Source organism: Lutjanus erythropterus, chromosome 17 (assembly GCF_056507025.1).
Source record: "Lutjanus erythropterus isolate fLutEry1 chromosome 17, fLutEry1.hap2, whole genome shotgun sequence".
NCBI lineage: Eukaryota > Metazoa > Chordata > Actinopteri > Lutjaniformes > Lutjanidae > Lutjanus > Lutjanus erythropterus.
The window spans coordinates 5,498,743-5,522,277 of NC_139333.1; the positions used below are offsets into that span (position 1 = coordinate 5,498,743).

General features: G+C 41.1%; 1 protein-coding gene across 2 annotated transcripts in view; it reads left to right on the forward strand.

Annotated features, from left to right (window-relative positions):
* The first annotated feature begins 412 nt into the window (after positions 1 to 412).
* The window catches only part of mpripb (myosin phosphatase Rho interacting protein b), a 55,563-nt gene continuing 32,440 nt past the window's right edge, over positions 413 to 23,535 (forward strand). The window contains exons 1-7 of one of the 2 annotated variants that reach the window (XM_084740609.1): positions 413 to 1,380; positions 9,266 to 9,343; positions 9,586 to 9,651; positions 21,015 to 21,166; positions 21,247 to 21,331; positions 21,413 to 21,584; positions 21,754 to 22,198. In XM_084740609.1, coding sequence (XP_084596735.1) covers positions 1,258 to 1,380; positions 9,266 to 9,343; positions 9,586 to 9,651; positions 21,015 to 21,166; positions 21,247 to 21,331; positions 21,413 to 21,584; positions 21,754 to 22,198 — 1,121 coding nt within the window. In that variant the 5' untranslated portion in view covers positions 413 to 1,257. The remainder of the gene's footprint in view (positions 1,381 to 9,265; positions 9,344 to 9,585; positions 9,652 to 21,014; positions 21,167 to 21,246; positions 21,332 to 21,412; positions 21,585 to 21,753; positions 22,199 to 23,535) is intronic. The other variant, XM_084740610.1, reaches the window with a different exon arrangement.

Genomic DNA, 23,535 nt, shown 5'->3' on the forward strand with positions numbered 1-23,535 from the left:
TATACTGATACATAATTATAATGAAACAGTATGAAATGCGTGCAGTTGTGCATAAAGACTATTTTCCATGTAAAATATTTTATTGCAAAACTTACTCTTGTATTGAAGTATACTTTTCTTATAGAGGGTTGTAACTCAATCTCTAATTTATTTGGTTTGTTGTTGTTTTTTTTTGACTTATTTATTCTGTACCTCTGTGCTTTTACTTAATTACATTATTGTATGTGTGTGACACTTTTTAGGAATCTGATATAACGTCAAAGTAAATTCAGACATGCTTTAAAAATCTTATAATTACTATAAGTTTGTGTAAAGTCACAATGATAATAATAATGTATTGTAAAGCTCAGTTACTGCGTTCTCACTGTGGGCGGCGACAGTGAGCAGTTCTCGCGAGACTCTATAGAATTCCAGGAGCTTGTGTGTGAGTGTGTGTGTGTGTGCTCTCCGCTCCCCCCCGTTCCGTTGGGAAAGAAGAAAATAAACCTATTGCTGCTAACCATGCTAGTTATGGAACCAAACCCTAAATACTCCCTTTGCCACTTGTGACTGGCCAGGAGGTGCTTTAGCTGCATGCAGCTTCTCTACCTGGGAGAAAAAACGCTGGGGCTGGAATTTCGGACCGTCTCTTTTTTTAAAAGTCAAGTTAAAGAGGATTCATTAGCTCCCATCTCTGCGAGCTAGCTAACTGGGCTAACCGTAGCCTAGCAAAAGGAGCACTGGATGAACTTCGCATGGACTGACTGGGATAGTAGCCTGCCGTCTGACTGCAAGCTTTCTTTTGGGCTGGGTCCTTCACATGGGAGCGTGTTGTTACTTAATGGACGCTATCGCCTCGGAGCTTAAAGGCGACAACTGTGTGCAAATGTTGTTTTTGTGGCGTACGCCATCACGTTATTGATCTGGAAACCCACTAACAAAGCTAACAGGATATTAGCCACCTTTCTCGCCACTCCGCTTTGTGGTTGCAGGAGGCCATGGACTGAGGAGCATTCATCACTGACTGAGTGATGAGAAGGCTGGCTTAATGGCAGCTAATTATTTATTGGGAAGCAGCAATTGGATACAACTAAACAGATAAAAGAAGATTTGAAAGCTGAACATTTCAACTCCTGTTTTTTTTTTTACTTGAAAATGCATCGGAGTGCTGGAGCTTTTTCCAAGTTGGGATAGAAGAAGACGCACAAGAAAACAGCGGGATTACAACTCCACTGTTGTTAATAAAAGTCATCCAGAGTGTTTAAAAAGAGGTGAAGTATGTCTACCGCAAAAGAAAACCCCTGCAGGAAATTTCAGGCGAACTTCTTCAACAAAAGTAAATGTCAGAACTGCTTCAAACCACGAGAGCTGCATCTATTGACGGACCAGGACTTGACCCAGGTAAGCAATTACATTAGATTACATTCAACTTTATTGTCACTGCACAGAGTACAAGTATGCACATATGAACATATAAATAATAGGGACGATTATGTTTAATCAATGATTGATTAATCGCTCGTTAAGAATTTGACCGACAAAGTAAAATTTAATCACTCTGCTATTAAATAAAGATCTAAAATATAAGTATGAGCCTGCTCCACATGTTCTCTGATAGTCAGGTATTTGTGTTTTAATATGTAGGCCTATATGTCTTTATATGGTTGATCGGATATGTAATACTGTCAGAGAATATCCACAATCTTGCTGTGGAAATAAAGCTTTGATTGAGGGGGGAAAACTGTATTTGCTATTGTTTGAAATGAGCAAACTTTTCATGTTTTTAATAATGACTGGTCAATTAATTGATAATAGTATGCTAATACATTATTATACAAGTGAAGTGAGAAAGTACTAAAACATTGTTAAATAACAATGACGAGTATATACATGAGTATGCTAAGATATATAAACAGTAATAACAGCATATACGTGTAACATGCTGGTGTAAGAACTGGGAATGTTGATAGACAATATTTACAGAATACACAGCTGGATATGAAAATGGCATATATGCCTTGTAGGACAATTATTTACATTGTAGACAGTAGTATAAGTGAAGTATGTATAAGTGAGAAAGCAAATATGCAGGTAGGTGTGTGTGGCAGAAAGCGAGTAGGCAATGCATTTAACATTAGGGCTGTACTTAATGATTATTTTCATTATCGATCATTTAGTCAATAAATTATTTTTGTTGTTGAGGAAAATGATCATCACAAATTCCCAGAGCCCAAAGAGATGCCTTGAAAATGCTGCTTCCACGGTCAAGAACCCAATCATTCTTAATTTTCTATCATATGTGCAAAGAAAAGCAGCAAATCCTCACATTAAAGTAACTGGGGAAAACACGTTTGACATTTTTGCTTGCAAAATCTACTAATTGTTGCAGCTCTATGTAACATTAGTGACATGTAGATTTCCCAGTGCCTTTAATAGTTTAAATCCTTTTAAATGATTGTCTGCTGTTGCTGTCAAACTTGAAGGTGGAAAATGATTATTGGCTGGTGACTATGTAACCAGCTTGTCAGGCTTGTGAGAATGTGGACTGAGAGCCACATCCTTGTAGCTTTTAAAAAACATGTTGCTTGCTTTAATTACAGTTAGGCCTGTGTATTAATTTTAAAAGATTAGCATCTGCCTTGTAATGACCAGCAAGATGTACATTAAAGTGACAGTAATATCTGTCTGTGGTACAATCAGTTAAAAGCACTCAATAGCTGATTAATTGATTAGTTATCAGCAAACAAATTCATCACCAATTATTTTGGTAAGATTTTTTTTGTTTTTAGGCTTTTTTTCTTAAGTCCATATAAATTGTCAGATTTCAGTTTCTCAAATGAGAATATATTCTGTTTTCTTTTAGAGACATTTTCATATTTCATATATAAATTGATAATGAAAATGATCATTAGCTGTTTTTAAGAGTTTAAAGTTCCATAAATGATTGGCAACTGAGATGATCCTTTTTGAGAACTGTTGTTCCAGCCAAACTGGAAAGTGGAAAAGTGGAAAAATGATTATTGTTGGTAACTGTGTAACCAGCTCATCAAGCTCATGAGAATGAAGGCTGACAACTGCAGCCTTTTAGCTTTTAAAAACACCTCGCTAGCTTTATATTGATTCAAGTCCTCCTCTCCTATGACCAGCAGGAAGTCCATTAAAGAGACACTCATATCTGTATGTCGTACAGTCAATCTTGATAAGCAACACTGGAATTTTAGCTATGGTGTAGGGAAGTTGAGATGTTTGTTTTGGCTTGAACATAAGATCATTTAGTCCATAAAATGTTAAAAATTGGTGAAAAATGCTCATCACAATTTCCCAGAGCCCAGAGTCTTCATCATCTTCAAATTGCTTTATTTGTCCAACCAACAGTCCAAAACTCAGAGTCTTCATTTACTGTCATAAATGATAAAGTAAAACAGCACAGGAAGGGTGGTTTCCACCAAATTGGTATATGATGATGTCCACAGTAAAACATTGCAGATGGCCAATGACGTTGTTGTTTCTTGGAGGGGGGGTTGGCTGTCCCATAACAGAAAAGCTGACCTGCTCACCAGTTCATCTCTGTAGTCACCACCACTTCCCACTGTTGCTCTGACTGCAACCTTCTCTCTCAACTGACAAAAGTCTCAGATGAAGGGGTCAGGTAGATTTACTCTCTCATCCCTGCCAGCAGAGTGTCCGACAACCGGCCCCATGAAAAGGTCTTCGTCTCCGCACCACATGTCAATAACTTAGTTGTGTTAAGCTGGAAACAAAGTTAGCTGGGTAACCATGCTGGGGAAGCAAAGCTATGAAAACAGTAGCGTCACAATTGAAAGATGCACACAACTGTGGCCCGCAGAAAAGAAACACTGCTGCCACCAATGTAACCTGAGCACCTTGAGTTCACCTAACTAACAGCTTTTTTCCCCTCTCCCAAAAGTCAGAAGCAGAATGAAACTCCTGCCTTATGGCAACTGTGTAGGGACACAGTACCTCAAATACAGAGGGCTTTTAAATCACGATGTTACGAAGGTAGAGGGCTCAGTGGGCGATGACCAGCAGCCATCGGTGATGGACAATGATATTGACTATCGGCCCAAGCCTACCTGGAGTCAGTAAATGTCTGACTGAATGACTGAAGTACTTACAGAAATAGTTGCCAACTAATTTTCTTTTGATCAACTAATCAATAAATTGAATAATTGTTGCGGTTTTAATCTGTGGTTTCTTCAGTTCTTTCTTATACCCGTCCTCTTTCTGTGTGACTGAACCAGACTGGTGAAAGTGAATTCCTGTGGATTTCTCTCTAGCTTCAGTCTAACTGCATTCCCTGCCAGTTTGGTCTCTGTGATTGATTGTGCAACCTTCAGCTGTTGTTTATCTGCAGTTGTTTGTTTTGAGTGTGTACCCCAGCAGGCAGACTAGAGTAGAGACCTCTGTGTGGAAGCTAATGGGGGAGAACAGCAAAGATGAGCGGAGCAAAGATAAAGTGAAGCTCCATTCAGCTGTGGCACTCATATTCTAAGTGTGTTTTCTGGGTCCCTGTTTCTCTCTCTCTCAGATCATTAGTTTAGTCTCTGTTGTATCCTGTAATTGATCCCAGACATGAGGCCCAGATGGGCCCTCAAACACGGCTTAAGAGCCAAACAGCAACGTCAGCATCCTCTTCTCCTGTGAGAGTGTGGGGGCACACACTTGCTTTCTTTTTCAGAAGTGTGTGTATCGCTCGCTGCCCTGAGTGTATTGCGGGTTAACCCTTCAGATGCAAGACTTCTGATTCAAGATAGATGGCTTATGGTTACATCACTTCCTCTAATCTCCTTGTGACCTGGACCCGGAACCAGAGAGGCTTACTGCCCTGGCCTCGGAGAACGATACGCCATCAGTCTTTGCTCATCACTGTTGCCCCAGTCACCCATGGGCTTTTGAAAATGTCTCCAGTCTGTCAGCTATCCAAACAGTTAGCAGGGAGCTCAGTTGCACAAGCATGTTTTGTAAGGATTTTTATCTGGACAGTCCTCAAACCAGTTAGCGCTACGCACCGGGCCATTACTGGCCTAAAGCTGTATTATGTAACACCACATAAACAGCGTTAAACTTCTGAGCCTGGTTCAGCAGGCCCAAGGTGGCTTTGTAAAATGTTCCCAGTGTTCAGAAACTGATACGGGCTGACTTGGAGGAGACAAACTCAATAACCCAGTGAAAAGAAAGCTCCTGTAAAGCTGTGTAATGCTGTTAAAACACCATGAATAGGTGATTTAGCTAAGTGAATTTGAGCCCTAAATTAAATGCGAGTTATTCAGAACTTAAAGAGAGCTGGAGCACGAGAATGCAGCTTTGAAACAGATAGCCCACATGGAAAAGTTATGCAAAGGGAAGAGAGCTGAATGTCGGAAGGACAGTATCCAATATAAACAATCTCTTTGTTCAACACTGCTAGAATAAAAGGTGGGCTGGGGGAGGGGCTGCTGCTGCAGCCCGAGTGCATTCTTTTATTTCAGTCAAAGTGCTCCAAAAGGAGTTTTATTTCCCTGCGAGTTCCAAGTCTGTTGTCACGGTTTTCACTCGGTCACATGAATTGTTTGTCCCCAGAGAGCCGAGATGTTCGTCAGGCTTGGCGGGCCCTCCCTGTCGAAGAGAAGTGATCACGCTATCCAGGAGAGGTGGTGGGAGGCAGGGCAGTGATGGAGGATGCAGGCAGGCTAAGGTTTACATGTACGTGGGAGAGACGGAGAAAGACAGGCAGGGATGAGATGGGCCTTAAGGAGTGGGAGCAGGAGTCACAGGGAGAGAGAGGAAGTGTGGGGTTGGGAAATCAGAGTAGAGTTTCCCAGCGGCTGCTGCTCAACATCCCACCATGAGCGGTTATAATGATACACAGCGGAGTCAAACTTTACAGAGCACATAGCTCTAACACGTTCCAAATGTTCCGACGCACTCACTGACTGCAGGCTGTTCTCAGAGTTGTTTTCATCACTCAAGGATAGACGCCATCATTTCATGCCAAATAAACTATAGCTCATATCTGTGGCTGTGCTCCAGCTCGATGCAGTGTTTCTGTAAGGGCCTTTTGTGTGGAGGATCACTGTTGTGATAATGGAATGACTTTCACATGGGTCCCCTGGTGTCACACCCTGCTGCGTTTTTTTTGTCAGCCACATCCTGGTCAGTGACAACAGCACCCCTGCTAGAATGAACCTGCTTCCCTCAATAACAGTCACAGCCATGAATGTGTATTTACCAGGATGGGAACTGGCACCAACCAAATGCTGGTAAAATATGAAAGAGATTTCAGGCACAAAGTTATTATTGACTGTTGAGTGGCTGGTGAATTTGAAAATTTATGTCAGTGGCTGGTTGATGTTAGCATTTGAAAGAGTTCATTTCCCACCCTGGTATACGCTAATAAAGACACGTTTGAAAACATTGCTTTTACTTAGATTTGGTTATTACTCCACACTAAGCTTGTGTTGTCTACTCCGAAAACTAGGGCTGCCCAAATTTAAGATTTTCATAGTCAACTAGTGGTCATTAATTAAAGCAATTAGTCAACTAATCGTTCATTTCAATATTAATTTGATAATTCAAATAGCCTATATATTTCTGGGGCACGAGTGGACCTGCCTGTTAAATCCTTTTCAGTTTTAAATATTATGTTTATGTTTTTGGCTTTGGCTAGCTTGTAGAGACACAGTACTGTAATCCTGGTCATCAAGTCGGCCTTTGTCAGCCTCAGAGGTTGTGTCCCTGTCTAATAGGACTATGACTGAGCTAACAGGCTAATGGCAACTACAGCGCAGTTAGCAGCAGTGTGCCGGTGACTTCAACGTTACAAGAGAAAATGTCCACGTTGCAACAATCCCAGATCTAAAAAGACTCTTATCACCAGCTACGTATGGATGATGTTTCCTTATAAATTAACAAACACTCTCCTCACCAGCTTCACACCTCCTTAATCTGCTCCGTCTCCGTCCTGGTCGGACCTGCTGTAAATCAGCTTTGTACCTTATTCACGGTCATCAAAATTGCCCTTCTGTGTCACAGTCTGTATTAGGACTGCTAACTGAGCTTACTAACTAATTGCGGCTACAGGACAGTTAGCAGCAGTGTGCCAGTGACTTCAGTGTTACAAGAGAAATGGTCTGTTGTGCAATAATCCCCTGGTACTTTTGTTCTAGCCCTAAAGGCAAAGCACAACTACAATAAATGAAAACTTGGTCAACGAAAACACTTCTCACCAACTAACAATTTAGTTAACAATGGAGGGGCAGCCCTGAATAAATACTGTTTTCTCTCAATTTTGTATGTTGCTCCACACTCTGAAAACAGCTTTCGAAAGTGCTCTTCTGAATAGTTTAATATGTGAACAGTGGTCTCATATTGTAGTTTAGGCTGGAGAAACAGCTTTTCGAAGACACTAACACATTGAGTGCTTCTGTGCAGCAGCAATTATACAGCCAACTTTGTGTCATCTGTCTGCGTGATGGCTCGTTTTGTATGTCACTAATGGCGATCACACAATACTGTGTAGCCACTGATGTAATTATGTTTATGCTTTCTGTCAAATGCAGACACAATTATAGAGCTGATTGACGGTCTGCTCAGGAAGTACCTGTAGCGCTTGTTGACAGCAGTTACGAGCTGTGATCATAATTGATATTTATGCAGTTGTCTTGCAGAAAACAGTGAGAACACCCATATTGTATGGGGGTGAACTTTTCTCAGCTTCTGAACGAGGACATGCCAGAATAAGTTTGGGAACGACTGGTCTATGAAATATCAAGAAATGCTTATCACAATTTTCTAAAACCCAAAATGATGTCTTCAAATTGCTTCTTTTGTCCAACCAACCATACCAAAAACTCTTCATTTTGATAAACTAATCTTTACAGCTCTATCAGACCCTATGTCATATTAACTTTTTCTTTTGGAGCATAACCCGACCCTCAGTCTGTAATCAGACCGACTTAAGCGCTGCCTTTAAAACTCATCATCTTCATTCATTTCAGTGAGACCACTGCATCGTCATGGCCAGCGTGATGACTGTGGCTCAGCTTTTTCCGCAGCGGAATGTAACTTCATTCAGGAATGCACTTTGTTGGCAAACCAGATACATGCAAGTGCATGTTGTCATACAGTATAATGTAGCATGCACTGTTTAGTGTGCTATTTCTGCCAGTTGCTTTGCGTTTGTCAGGGCAGAGGAGAGATTAGCAGAGATAACTTTTGTAGTTTATCCACATTAGTTTGGATGTGGCCTTAGGTGACAGGGTCTCTGGGACGTGTTCACCGCAGGATCAGCGGAGAGGATGTCAGGACTATTGTATGTGTGTTTTTTTAAAGTGTGCAAGCATATACAGGGATGTGTTCCTGCTCCTGTTTTTTTCTGAAACAGCTGCTCCATGTTTTCACCCTCTTCTATAGTGGTTACCTCTCTCGACACGCTTTTTCAGACTGTCTGTCAGGATATCCGAACATGACTGAAATCGTTTGTCATCGTCTACCTAATTATTACCAGACTGATTTGATTTATTTGGGTCACAACACGCTGCCCCTCTTAAATAACCTTTTTAATGGTTTCAGCTCATCAAACCTGCCTTCATAGGCACGTCCATGCAAGTTCAAACAAGGCATGTATAGATTTATGGCAGGCATGCAGTAACATGGAGCAGTAACAGGGCCGGTATTAGAATAGCAGACTAATAATCGGATCCTTCTAAGTTCCAGGAGAGACGTTTCAGGTTGGGTCTATGGAAGAGGTGGGGGAGTGAGTGCTGGTATGAGAGCTGCTTGCTAATGGTTAACACTTGAAGCAAAGACACTGACTGTCAGGGTTAATGGAGAGCAAAGTGCAGCAGTTTTAAAGGGCCAACCTGCTGCCCAGTGGGAGCAGCCTCTAGGTTTATACGTTTCCACGTCTTTTGAACTTTTCTGCCTCCTCTGGACTGAGGTAGTTTGTGGTCAAGGTGAATCATGTTTGTAGATGTATTTTGTTTGATTTGCGTAGTTTCTCATACTGGTCTCATCTGCTGTGGGGAAACAGGAAAGAGAAGCACTCAGGCGTGTCATCAAACAGAGTTGATTACAGCAAAAGGCTCACTAACTGGTTGTGTGTGGCTGCAAAATGTGCTGTGAGAACAGAGGCAACATCTGGACCCCAAAAGGCATCTCTCTCTCTCTCTCTCATATTTACACCATCTCTCTGCCTCCCATCCCCCTCAGCTGAGCTCACACTCTCTTCCAGTTTTAATGATTACCTAAATTGCTCTTTTTTTCTTTCCCCCTTGCTCTTTTACAGGCTAAACCTATTTATGGTGGATGGCTGTGCTTGGCCCCTGAGGGAACTGACTTTGACAATCCAATGCAGAGATCCCGGGTAAGAGCATGCATTATAGGCCTACATGTTTGTTCACTAAATGGGTGTAAACACATGATGTATGCAAATACATATGCTTATGCAGCCCCATAATTAACGGAAATTTACGGTAGAAGGAATACTGAACCACCCTTTTTGAAATAATATAAGTGAGGCTAAACTCTAATTATTTTTGGTCTGTTGAGAACGAGCAATGTGTCTGTACTCCAGACTGTTCTGATAGCATGTGTTTCTTCTGACAGAAATGGCAACGGAGATTCTTTGTGCTGTACGAGCATGGCTGCCTGCGCTTTGCCCTGGATGAATCGGTAAGCAACTTGTCCACTGTTCAGACTTCCACAGTTGCCACAATGTGAAACTGAAACCAAAGCTTGGGGAAATGCTACATGACATGCGTGGAGCTGTCAAGTAATGTTCTGTGATTCAAGTGGATCTAGTTTGCACTAGTTTTGGGCTGTCAGGTTGCTTCTAAACTTGGACATATTCTAAGCTCAGAGATTTTGTTTGCTTTTGGAGTTGCAGTTTATGTGACAAATTCTAAAGTGTTTGATTTTTAAAACTCTATAATTATAATACTCTAGCGTGAGGTAAAAAAGTGTTTCATGAGTAAAAGTCTTGATATTTCATGCTTGCTTTGGTTGTGTGAGGTCATATTTTGAAAGGTTCATCAGTAGTTAAAGGTGCCATCTGGAGTTTTCTTTTTGTTTTGTAATTATTTATTGGGCTTTTGCCTTTATTATGTAGACAGTAGGGCTTCATGTTTGGGTAAAAAAGATATATTGTGATTATTACGATGGAAATTGTGATATGCCATATGTTTAGTGGAAATCATCAGTTCATGTTTGCTCAATGAAACCCTATTAAGATCATGGTGATGTGATATTTATTGAGGTCTGAACCAAACAGACATGTTTGCATATCTGGAGACCAAGATTTTTGGGCCAGGTCACCTATGCAGCACTGCAGTACCTCAGTATAATGCTGTTTTCTCACACATTTTTCCTTTTTCAAAAAATTGCGATTTGGATATTGGACTTGGCCATATTGTGATTTTATTGTGATTAATTGTGCAACCCTTGTAACAGTGCACCTGATAGACATGAAAGGGGATAGAGAGAGAGGGTGACACGCAGCAAAGGGTCACAGTCTGGAATCAAACCTGGGTCACTGCAGAGGACTGATATCCTCGATACATGGGTCTTCTATACGAACAAATTAGTCTACATCCAGTATTTCTTCATAAAACACGTGTTCTCAAGACCCAAAAGTGTTCAAAAAATGTCCTTCCTCAAAACATTTGTTGAGACGATTTATTTTGAAATCTGCATTGTTTACATCCATGTTTACATGCTTGCAGTATTCTTCTTCCCTGCCTTTGGCTGGCACATTGCTGTTGTTTCTTGGTGAATTAAAGCCACAGACTGTCGACCAGTGAAATACTCTGAAACTGGAGACGTATCATATGGATCCGCTATGGTTGATATCATTGCCATGTGTCCTGTTAGTGTGTGCATCATTAGTCACCACACTCAGCTAAGCAGTGTGTTCAGCCACACATGACTTTATGTGCCTGCTGTCTAAGTGTGTTTCCAATACTTATTTAGATGATGTCTGATGCAGTTATAAACTCGAAGTGTCTTGTCCGTACAACAGTTATTTTCAAATGTAATGCTGTAGGCTAATCGCAGCCTAACATGAGGTTGCTTAACATCTAGATATGATTGTACATATCTGCTGCAAGGGTGAGTGTTCTGTTGTTCAGTACATGACCATGAAGGCGTTAGCTGGTGCCAATTTGTCAAAGCTTTGGCAAAAGCAAGTCAGCCTTGACAAGAAGCTAACATTACGCCTGGCATGTATCTAACGTTAGTGTTACTTTCCACCTCGTCTGTGGACGTCAGTTCTGTTGGGGTCATTGTGGGGGATGTTTAATAGACTTGGCATTTAGAGTTGTCACAATACCAGACTTTATGATACGCTACTAGGATAAAACACTCTATACCTATTTTGATACCACAGCAAAAATAAAAAAGGCATATAAAAGAGAATATTATTTTTATTTTTTTTTTTTAACAACCTGCAGTGCTAGTACAGAAAACAGTCACTGATCAATACAGCTGGATATCATTTAGAAAAATGTCAATACTGTAATTAACAGATGCTGAAATTGTTTTGAACAATAATGAAAACATATTGATACTTTGGTACTCTTAATAACATTACTGGTACCCAGAACTTTTTTTTCTTCTGTAAAGTAAGGGGAAAATCTAAAAATCAAATGTTAAAGATCAAAGTGCTTTACTGTTACAGATATTGAGCGGCATCTCTCATATCTTTTCCTGTAAAGTATTTGGTGTAATCAGTAACACTGGTGTTGTCACGAGTTCAGTAACTGGTGGGAAAATTCCCTCACAGTGGCATCCCTACTCTGAGCCACAGCTTTACAAACATCTGTATCTTTCCTTGGTGCACAGTGTGGACAGCACTATGTCTCATCTGTTGTCTGGTGTGTAGAGTGTCCTTAGGTCTGCCTAGGAATATGATGAGCATAGTGCAGGCTTATCTGGAGGGGGATTGACAAAAACACAAAGGGACAGCAGAAGTCAGCAGAGTTGAAAATGTGCTACCTCACCGGAAACTTTCCCCTCTAGTTCAGAGGGGTAAAAGGAGCAACAGAGATAAGCAGAGTTTTCTGAAACAGTGACACAGGAGTACAGCTAGGGGTGGGGGAAATTTCCGATTCTTAGCTGCATCGCGATTCGGACGTGGACGAATCTGAATCGATTCACAAACGTCCAAATTTCGATTATTTAAATCTGTTAATTAAAGTGATACAGAAGCTTCTAAATAATGTGGAACTAAGAAGCGCGGTACGCGTCATTGCCGGGACACTTTGGGACGCGCACCTGGAGCGACACGCGCACAGCGGAAAACAAACATGGCCGACCGGCAGCCACCTCGCCATGAGGTCCGAACAGCTCCTTCTAATTTAAAAGCAGCCGTGTGTAAACACTTCGGCTTCTACAACGTCGACGGCGGAAGCGAACTGGACAAGAGCCACGTTATATGTAAGCTGTGTCGAGCTAAAATAAAATACTTTGGCAACACAACAAACATGAGAAGCCGTAACTCGATTCCACCCGACGGAGGAGTCGGGGAGACGGCAGGCTGCTGTTGCTGCGGCTACTAGTGGCTACTGTTGGTACTTTCCAGTTTGCACATATTTCCAATAGTTTAATAAAATATAATCGAAATGAATTCTTATTACAAATGCGCTGTTTTTAAAAATTGCAAGTGACGAATGCTTATTCAGTGAGACAAAAAGAAATGTGTTTGTGAAAAAGTGCATCAATATACATAAAGATGCATCAATAATCGTTTTATAATCGAATCGTAGCCCCTGAATCGTAATCGTAATCGAATCGGCAGGTGCCCAAAGATTCCCACCCCTAAGTACAGCAGAATCAGATGCCACTGTATTCTTTCATTTCTGCAGTTTATGTCTGTAAAACACATTTTGAAACTGATATCACTATCGGAGCCACATGTCAAAGAGATCCCTGGATAAACACTGTGCAGTGAAAAGGGTCTGAGAACTAAAGAGAGGCTGGGAAGTCACTCTTGGTGCCCACTGTAAGCCTGTGTTTGTGGTGGCAGTGTGTCGCTAGGGGAATGTGACACGGGTGACCAAACCCATACCGGCTGATCAGCCTGGAGATTAGACTGCTTGTGTGTAAACACTGGGGGCCACACACTGCCAGCCTGCCAGAAACACACAGGCATTTACTTTTACATGTGTTGTGAAGACCAAACACAGGGCACTCCAATTTCTGAGCTCAGGTTCTTCCAAATCCAGCATAACAATAATTTAATAACTATTTTCTTTACCAGATTCGTATATGAAACGCACACCCTTTCAGCAGGTGTATGTCTGTAAGTGAGAAGGACAGCGAGAAGAAAGGAGATGAGCTGACTTTGTAATCACCCGACTATGCCTGTGTGTGTCAGCCAGCTGTTTGAAGTCACATTTGGTGAATCTCTTTGTGTTGCCAGTGATGACAATGGGAGGAAACTTGGTTTTGCGCGAGCGCGACTGCACGTTTCCACTGTGTAATGTGTTTCCAGTGACACCCAGGCTGGTGTGCAGTTGTGTTTTCCTCTCATTGTAACAGTGATTCCAAAACTGTCTGCCTCATTGTCCTTTGGTCTTTTCATGTGCTCCACAAGGCAGGAAAAGTGGGTCAGGGAAATGGCCGCTTTGTGCTCTGGACCCAGAGGATAGGAACTCTCCAAAACCCTGGAGCTGATAACAACACATTAATGCTCTTGATCTCATCAAGCTCATCATTGTTTACCCAGTGACTCTGGCCACCAGTGGAGGGCAGATATGATTTGTTTGAGGTCAGGGTTGAGGTCTACATTCATATACCCCATTACTCTCATGTGGCTCTTATATAGTGGAGAGATTTACAGGAACCACACCCACCCACTCTTTGTCTTATGACTCTTTTGATCACATTATCCACACTATTATTGCTGTTTGTTAACATACAGTACATGCACAAAACGTATTATTGTTTTCCATGTTTAATATTGGCCCTGCCAAGACACTTCAGTGTGGTTCAAGCTTACGGTCACTTGTGCTTCAAGTCAAGTCTCCTCCATCATGTCCATGTTTGTACTGACTAAAAGCAAAACAGTTCTTTTGAATCTGATTGTGGTTCACAACCATCTAACATAATCAAGATGTTTTTAAAAAGTGGAGAAAAATGATTTTTTTTTTCCTTTTGAGACTAGTATTTGACAAGTTGACAAGATTGTGTTTAAAAGAATTTCATCACAGTTTAATAATTGTTGACTTGGCTTACTGTTGCAGAGGGAGCTCCAACTCTGAGGTGAGGTGGCCGTATTTCATCTGCGTTTGATTAAAAAATAAAAAATACAGAGACACTTTAAGTTTGATTCTTTTCCCTCTTCTTATGAACTCTGATGGGAGAGGGAGAGATCTGCGTTTCTCTAAAGTGGCTTACAAACACAATATGTTCCTGTCTTCCACTTAGGCCCACCCTAAACTCAAACTTGACCTGTATTTTGGCTTTAAAGGAATAGTTGGACTAGAGATGTTAGTGATTAATCATTAATTGATTAATTGGCATTAAAATGTTATTGATTAACCAAAATTTAATTGATTAACTGAAATTTACAAACCAATCATGCATGGTTCTGCCTTGTTAGTCTAGAAATGGCAGTAACTGCATCCCATTTGTCATTATTTTTTGTGACGGAGTCATTTATTGAATGAGGAGAGCTGGACAAGAGCAGCCGTTCCTTGTGAGAGCTTTATTGTTTTATTATGTTTGCCTATTGTTTGTGATTTGTAAATTTAGTGTTTCAGATAACTAATGTGCTGCTAGTACAGTTTAAATAAAACAGACAAAAAAAGTGCATTTTGTATCTTATCAATTAGGAATGACGAGCAATTATTGATGTGTTCAACAATCGATTTAAAGCAAATGCACAAGAGTTTAGTGAGAAGACAGTATGACCCTCATATCTTAAGCCAGCAGTCATGCAAACCTTTCTAAGTTTATCTTAGCCCAGCTTATTTTACCTTAATTTAGTTTAGTTTAACTAAGTTTAGCTTACCTTAGTGTAAAGAATAGACACAAAGTGAAACTGGCGAGCCACCTGGCTCTGTCCAAGGGCCAGATATTATTTAAGAGGCACTCCAGCAATTTAGTATTGCATTTCCATAAAGTAAGACAAAAGCAGAAAGACTTTTCAAAATCTAAGCAGCAGAGACTGAGCTGTGTTGACTTTTAGTCCCTGAAATGGGTCCAAAAACATTGACTCCAACACCACCGGAGGTTATTTTCTTAAGGTGTGTTCACACCAAATGCAAAGCAGATTACAACTGTGTGTTGTTTGAATGACTGTGACCACTGTTTTTGCAGTCTGTGTTCAATCACCCCCAAAGTACCAACTGTACAGACAAAAGCTCTAAGCTAGGCTAGCTACTGTTTGTCTGTGAGTGTGAGTGTGAGTGAACTGTGTCTTTGTGTGTTGGCAGCTCAACCACAGACTCTAACCGTTCTCAAAACCTATCAGGAACTCCAGTTATTTGTGGTATTTTCCTCCAGACCCATCTCCATTTCTTCTTGACTCCAAATATTTATGAGGTGAAAACATAAAGCCTCGGGTTTATGGACAATTTCACACTCAAGTAGACTTGCTGCAGTAGTCAGTTTTACACGGTGTTCGGGTGTACCCCAATTACATTACTTGCTCACACGATGTAAGCGTGTCATCAATACTGAATTGGACGATGGATGCTGCAGTTACAAATGAAAAGTGTCTGGTGTGTAGAGCAGCAGTCTGGTTTCAGTGGTAACACTGTAAGCTAATCACAGCCTGACATGCGGTTGTTTAACTTGTGGATATGGTCATATGGACAAAATTCCACTGGAAGGGTAATTATACGTAGTCCCGGTATCACCAAACAGTTGTGGAGTGTGCATAGACGTAAAAGTTAGTATTCTGTTGTTCAATATATTACCATGAAGGTGTTAGCTGCTGCTAATTTGTCAAAACTAAGACTAACTTGGCTAAACCAAGCTTTCCTTGACAAAGAGCTAACATTACAGCTAGGTGTGTAAGATGATATCGATCCACTATTGTGATTAGAGCTGTAACAATTAATCAAATTGATCACCAACTACTTTGATAATTGATTTATAGATTTGAGTCATTTTTTTAAGAAAAGATGTTGAAATTCTCAGATTTCAGCTTCTGCTTTCTTTACTCCTCTCTGACAGTAAACTGAATATCTTTGTGTGTTGGACATCAGCTTGGGCTTTGGAAAACACTCATCAATCCTTTTCACCTTTTTCTGACATTCTCTGAACCAAAACAATAATCAATTATTAATCAATTAATTGAGAAAATAATGAACAGATCAAGTTTTAATGAAAATAATCTTAAGTTGCATCCCAAAATGTAATGTTATGTGTTTTGATACTGTATCAATTCTAGGGGTGTCCCGATCCGATATTGATATCAGATATCAGTCCAATATCAGCCAAAAAAGGAGTGTCGGACATTCCACACTACAAAATAAGTAATAAAAGTATTTATGATTTGTGCTGATATAGTATTGGATCGGTATCGACCAATACTCAAGGCTGCAATATCGGTATTGTATTGGAAGTGAAAAAGTTGTATCGGGACATCCCTAATCGATTCTCAAAAAAATGTCCACTGCTGGACAGCAGCTGTATCAATCTTAACTGTTCTGATTGCATGAAAAAATAAACCTCTTTAACTTAAATTTTAGACTTATGGTGGTGTTTTCTTTATACTATGACAGTTTTGCTAAATTTAAAAAAAATAATATGCAATATTATCTTGCATACTGTATTGCAATATATCACAATATACTGATTTATAACCCGTATTGTGGTGCGTATTGTCTTGCCAGATTCTTGACAGTACACAGCTCTTATTACAACCAGTGTGTACTTAATGTTAGTATTACTTTACAACATCTGCTACTGTTGTTAGGGTTAGTGTGTGTGATGTTCGATAGAGCTGAAACTTGAACCTTAATAATGTACCAGCCTTGTAAGCGTTCAGTTTGTTCAAAGTAAGGAGAAGAGCTACAGATCTAACATTAAAGATCAAAGTAATGCCCTAATGTAATGGGTATGAATAGAGCAGGTTTTCCCATATTCATAATCCTCTTGGAGAACAAGGTCCAAGGAGCGATGACATCGCTTTCTATTTTTCGCCCGGCAGACAGCAGGGTGCTATCTGAAGCAGTGGCTTCTTAAAGCCGAACTATTTTCACCACGGGCAGAGGGAAAGATGCTCTCCCATCTAAAGCAGCATTCCTCCTCCAATGCCCTTATTTGGTGAACTGCAGTGAGCTCGCAGCGCAGGACCACAGAGAGCAAGAGAAAGGGAGCCGTAGCCCCTAAAAACCACAGAGGAAACGTCAGATATGCCCCAGACCCAGACATTCCACACACGGCCTGCCACAGCAAGCACCCAGCTCTGCTGATGCTGCCGCTGGTAATGCATCAGAGAGTTGAACAGTCTGAGGAATAGTTTAGTTTAAGTACATCCTGTAACATAACATAACTAATCAAACTGAGATGGAGATAGATAGTGAGCCAGGCTGTCTTAAAGAAACAGTTTTCTTTTTTCCACAAGGATGGAAATATAGTGAGGCCACCCTGAAAGCTTCATGGTCAAAAGGTCAATGACCATGAGAACATGCCGAAGGAGGGGTCAGGAGGGGACCAATTTGCTTCAGTGCTGCTTCTGTCCTACATCATACTTTAGAAAACTGAAAGCACTTATGTCAGAATAACCCAGTTAAAAATCCCACAGTTTTTCTGAAAGTATTTCCGTCATGGTAGGCATAGCATGGAAGCTAGACTGTCTGTTCATGCCTGGTAAGAGTTTTGACGGAGGGTGCTGTGTCGAGGCACATGTACCATATAAAACAGCAGTCTCCTCTCCAGAGCCTGCTGTGGCGGACTTGCCTTTGGCTTGGCCCGTAAAAGCCTCCTGGAGGATTTATTATTATTTATGGAGTGGGTGTACTCCACTTAATTCTAAAGCTGGCTCTGTTGTTTTTTCATGGCATTTTTAAAGATTTTTTAGGAAGTTTACCATCAGACATAGGCTCCAATAAAAAAAAGTTTTGGCATGGGGTAATTACCTCCTAGACACATCTCTTTGTAGTTTAAAGCACTTTACTTGTCAGTCTCCTGTCTGTGGGTTGAATTGTTTCTGTTTAGTTCAGTCTCTAGGTGTGTTTTATAGCCTCTCGTGTCATGTCAGCTTCAGTGACAGACGTCTCAAGAGAAGTCTGTGAGAAAGTTGTTGGTTTTAATAATATCCCATCGCACAGCTAAAAATAGTCCGCCCCTTGGAAGGCCGAGACAATTGGAGGATATGGTATTGGCCCAGTTGTGTAGAAATCAAACCCACAACAATTCATTTGTGTTTGAATGGTAGCCTTGGCAGATACATGTCCTTTGTTTTGGTGCCAGTAGCAGAGGGCAAGTTTCTAAGCAACAAGTTGCCTTTACACTCTTGCGACCAGGATCAGCTGGACTTAAGAAATACAGGCTCCACCTAACAGCAACCAATAACACAGAAAACTCACCTTCAGGCACTGTGAACATCACTTGATCTCATCCACTGACTATGTGGATGGACAGACAGGGGGAAGTTTCCACTGCTAAGTGGTTGCTGACTCTGTTTATTTTAGGTAATACAGTTTTATTATATTTTCATTTCTTGAAGGTCCCCAAACTGCAGACAATAAAAAGATTATGTTGTTGAGGTCTTTGGTCCATATAACTTTTTTTATGGCTAGGCTCTAGAGGCACTGATGGATGGAAGAGCTAGAAATCTGTGTTTCAGTTTGGGCTGCAACTAACAGTTATTTTCATTACCAGTTCATCAGCCCATCATTGTCTTGGTTGAGTGATTAAATGTTATGTAGTGAAATATATGTGCCGCTATTTTCTAAATACCAAGATAATGTCATCAGATGTCTTGTTTTGTCTGATTATATTTTCAACTTACCAAATAACCATTTGATCCACAGATCATCAGAATATTGTGAAAAATGCAAGTTATAATTTTCCACAGCCCGAAGACATGTATGCTAAGGTCTTGTTTTATTCAACTGACAGTTCAGATATTTGACCACCCATAAGCCTTTGCATTTGAAAAGCTAGAACCAGCAAAGTTTGGCATATTTGAAAAGGGACTGAAACAATGAATCAAACGTGAAAATGGTTGGAAATGCAAAAGGAACTTAACTTACTTCCTGGTGTAGTTCCTGTGGGTCCATACTATCCATGATTGATCAAAAAGGGCTGCTAGTGGTAAAAGATTTCTAGAGCATATAACATATATATATATATATGTATATATATATATATATATATATATATATATATATATATATATATATATATATATATATATAGTCTCAGCTTTTTTAAACAGACTCCACCCTCGTTTAATGTACTGAATGTCTGTTACCATTCTGGTCTTAGCAAATATCAGCACGATAATGATGTAGCCACAAGTTTCACCACGCTGCAGGGTTCCGTCCACACAGTTCCATGCTGCTACTTATTCTCAAACATGACGGTTTCTTTTTAGTGGAGGAAATTCTTCCACGGCATCTGAGTTCTAAAGTGCGACGCAGCGTAATTGCCATATTTGGCAGCCCCCGGGGGTTTACAGGCAGATCTTAATAAAGCTGGATCTGTGTTCAGTGGCCTTAAAAGGAGCTGGAAAAAGACCCAGCACCTGTTTTACATCTGTAGCAGGCATAGCCCAGCAAAGCCTGATAACAGAGCCGCAGGATTCAGAGCAGACACAGAAAAGGTTGGGGAGGAAGTTTAGGGGATTTCTTCCTCCCTCTGATGTTAATGAGACAATAAGTTATCAGTTTCAAATGACAATGCGTTTATTATCCTGTCAGACAGAATATACAGGAAGCTTACATCAGTGTATTGTCTGTGGCTTGTTGAATATATTTCTTGTTTTACTAGTACTAATACTCAGTGTTGGATGTGAAGCTGTTCTGTGTGGTAGCTGGTGTACAAAGCAGACCCAGCTCTACGTTCTTCACTGATCACACACACAAAGCAGCTTTAGTCCGGCATCCCATTGCTGTCATCTCCTCTTTTCACTCAGTGTGCGCTACAACTGAAAGGATTTGCCTCGTTACCATGGCGATCTGGTGATAACAGTGGAGTGTCCATACAGTACAGGCCCGATGAGTCCTGAAATCTACCTCTTAAAAAGAGAGGCTGAGGAGGATTGAGGGACTCGGGGAAACTTAGTGTGATATCTGCCGAGCTTAGTCACTCAAAAGTTTGCTGTTTTTAGTTTGGAACTACTTGAAATATGAAACCAGTGATATCAGCGTTTAGTCGGGAAGTCACCCATCCAACATGGAAACAACCCAGTGACTCAAGTATCCCATTTATATGTTTTCCACATTTGTCCTTTTTTCTGTTCCATTGCTAATATTTTGCACTTTCTGAACATTTTTATCTCGGAGTTCATTCAAGGGATTGTCTGTGGGCATATGACCAATAGGACTTAATATGCCATCTGTTTCTGCAGCTAATCTCACATGATACTGGATCCATCAGCCTAATATTTTCTCTGCTTGTTTATGGCTGTATGCTCAAGGACCTCTGGGGGTTGCAGTGATTCCCAATTTCTGAATTTGTTTTGAATGTTTTTGACTCCTCACTCTTAATCGACCGGTAGGGGCCTAAAAGGCTTTCCTAATCTGTTGCAGGCCACAATTCTGCCTTTGTCGTGACTCAAAAAGTGACATCCATAGATGTCATGCAGATTAATTCCATACCCAACATGATATGATCCACTTAAGTTTGGCATGGTCGCTACAACTCACTTGATTCTAAACTGATATTCATGAAATTTGGTTTGAAAAATTGAACACGATAGTGGTCACTTTTTATGTTGTTGTAAAGCTATGTTGTTGTTGCTCCTCTTCAAATATGCTTTGCTGTATTTGGGGGTCTGCTTCAGATTTCATTAAACCCAAACGTTGAATTAAATCGGCTAATACACAGGCTAATGTGTCCTGTTGTGTCTCCTCTAGCCGAGCACGCTGCCTCAGGGCACGGTGAACATGAACCTGTGTACGGACGTCATAGACGCAGAGCCCAAGACAGGCCAGAAGAACTCCCTGTGCATCATCACCCCAGAGCAGGAGTACTTCATCAGAGGAGAGAATAAAGAAATCATCAACGGGTAAGTTGTCTTGATGCTGATGGGGTGGGTAGGAAAGGACATGCACACACAAATATCAAAACACTCTTGTCTGTCTCCAGGTGGAGTGAACAGCTGGTGGTGTACCCCCGAACCAACAAACAGAACCAGAAGAAGAAACGCAAGGTGGAGCCGACGACCTCACAGGTAACCCTCCTGATACTAAAGCCTGCTTGATACACTTTTCTTGTTTCACTGTTTTTGACTGTTTGATGTGTTTGTGTCCAGGAGCCGGGCCCAGCCAAGGTAGCAGTGACTGGCTCTGGCATCCCAGAGGCAGAGAAGGTTCCAGACTCGAGTTCCATCATCTGGCAGGAGGAGCTTAACCAGAGGGAGGCTGAGGGGGCTGCTGTCTGGGCCGCTGCTGATCTGCCTCCAGGATCACCGCTGCCCCCAACAGGTATGGAAAAACACCCTAGAGATGATCTTCATCTTAAAATAAATTAAAGCGAATATCATACACATGAAATGAATAAAAAAGTCAGACAAATGTTGTGGATGTTCAAGAAATAATAGTGTTTATAAGTTTACAAGTTTTTGTTTTTGGTTCCTCTGTTCCTCTTGTCTAGGTGACGGTGCGTCTGTGGCACAGGGCTCTGATGCAGGGTCACTGAATGGCGACGAGGTGGACCGGGGCAGCCTGGCGCTGCACGGCTCCGCGCCGCAGCCCCCCAGTGACCTGCTCTCCCCGACAGGCTCTTGCTCCAGCCTGGGCGGCGTCCCACGCTGCTTCTCCCCAGCCCCCAGCGACCCCTTCCCTTCCGGCAGCTCCCTGCTCTCTAACGGCTCCCACATCAGCGGCTCGGTCAGCTCTCTGGACTCAGACGCCAGCGGCAGCACGGTCACCAGCACCGAAAGCCACCCAACCAACCAGAGGGGCGGCCACTCCTACAGCCACCATGACACGCCGCGTTCCCGGCGGCTGGAGGCCGAGGCCAGAAAGGCCGAGAAGAGAAGCCGGTTCAGGAGCCCTGACAGGCAGGAGAGAGAGGCCGTCCTCAGCCCCGAGAGGAGGTCAGTGTCTTTTCTTCTGTCTCCTGATGTCGTTCCATAACAGTCCCCATGCACAGTCTCATCTTTCCTCAACTTTCTCTAGGCATATATATGTTACCTTTTTGCGAAATTTACTGTATCAGTTTGAAATATCGTGTCCTACGTAATTCCTGCAGACTCAATTGGAAATATTTATTATTAAAAGCAGAAGAAAAAGGGACAAAATGTAACATTTCTTTTGCTGGTAGTTCTTACCTTAAGCACATTATTCAACTGGTGTTTTCCTAGCTTGTAATAACTAATTAATGTTTGTTTTTAAAAATTATTCTTTTGGTCAATATTATATTTTGGGTAATGACTCTGATCCTAGATCAGCAATTAAATGCAACTTTGCCTCAAGTTGAATACATTTCTATTAATTATTCTACAGGGGATAACAGAGTAAGAGGAACAGTTTTGATGATTTTGGCAGAAAACTTTAAATAATAAATATAATAAAGTGTGATTCCTTAAAACATAGTTTTGTCCCATTTTCTTCTGCCCGCTCATGCTTACACTACAGGCTGTAAACATAATGTTTATCTATATAGCGTTGTCTACACTTAATAAATTAATACTTTGCTTTGGTCAGTCTTCAAATTCTATTACCAAATGACTATCACCAGAGTAATCCTAAAAGTCATTTTTATTTGTGTGTTCATCTATGAATGTGTGAAAACAATTTTTTATATATTGCACAGAGTTTTCCAACTTAAAAGGATACTTCAGCAATTTAGTTTGTATGTCCATAAGGTTGGGGGACTCACAAGAGATGGATTAAAAACAGATTGGTGTCATGTCATGTCATATCATGGCTTTTAGTCAAGATCGCTTATGTTTTTTGACTTAAGTTCCATAAAAGCAGAATACTAAGTTTTCCACAATATAACGTCTTTCAAACCTACTTTCTGCCTGACCTGTGTTTCATAAGGCCGACTGTCTGTGATAACGCTGATATAATCTTAATGATATCAGACTTTATACCACTGTTCCCATAAGCCAACTAAACTGCTCTCAGTGTGTAAAATTAGAGGAGTATCTCTTTAAAATGAATAGTGACAAATGGCTCTGCATTTTTTTTGTCTGTGATATCTTTCCAGCTGATGCCTGGCTCGCCAAAACTACAGTAAATAACTGAAAACACTCTAGATGCTGGTGTTTATAGGTGCTTGAGCACTGGACCCATCCATGCCTGACCGCCAGCCACACTCATTGGCAGATGGAACATGTTTGGGCAAAGTCATTACGTTTAAATATTGCACGTTGAACAGCTGTTTGTCCAGACACTCTGGCAGTCCAACATATGAGACTAAACATGA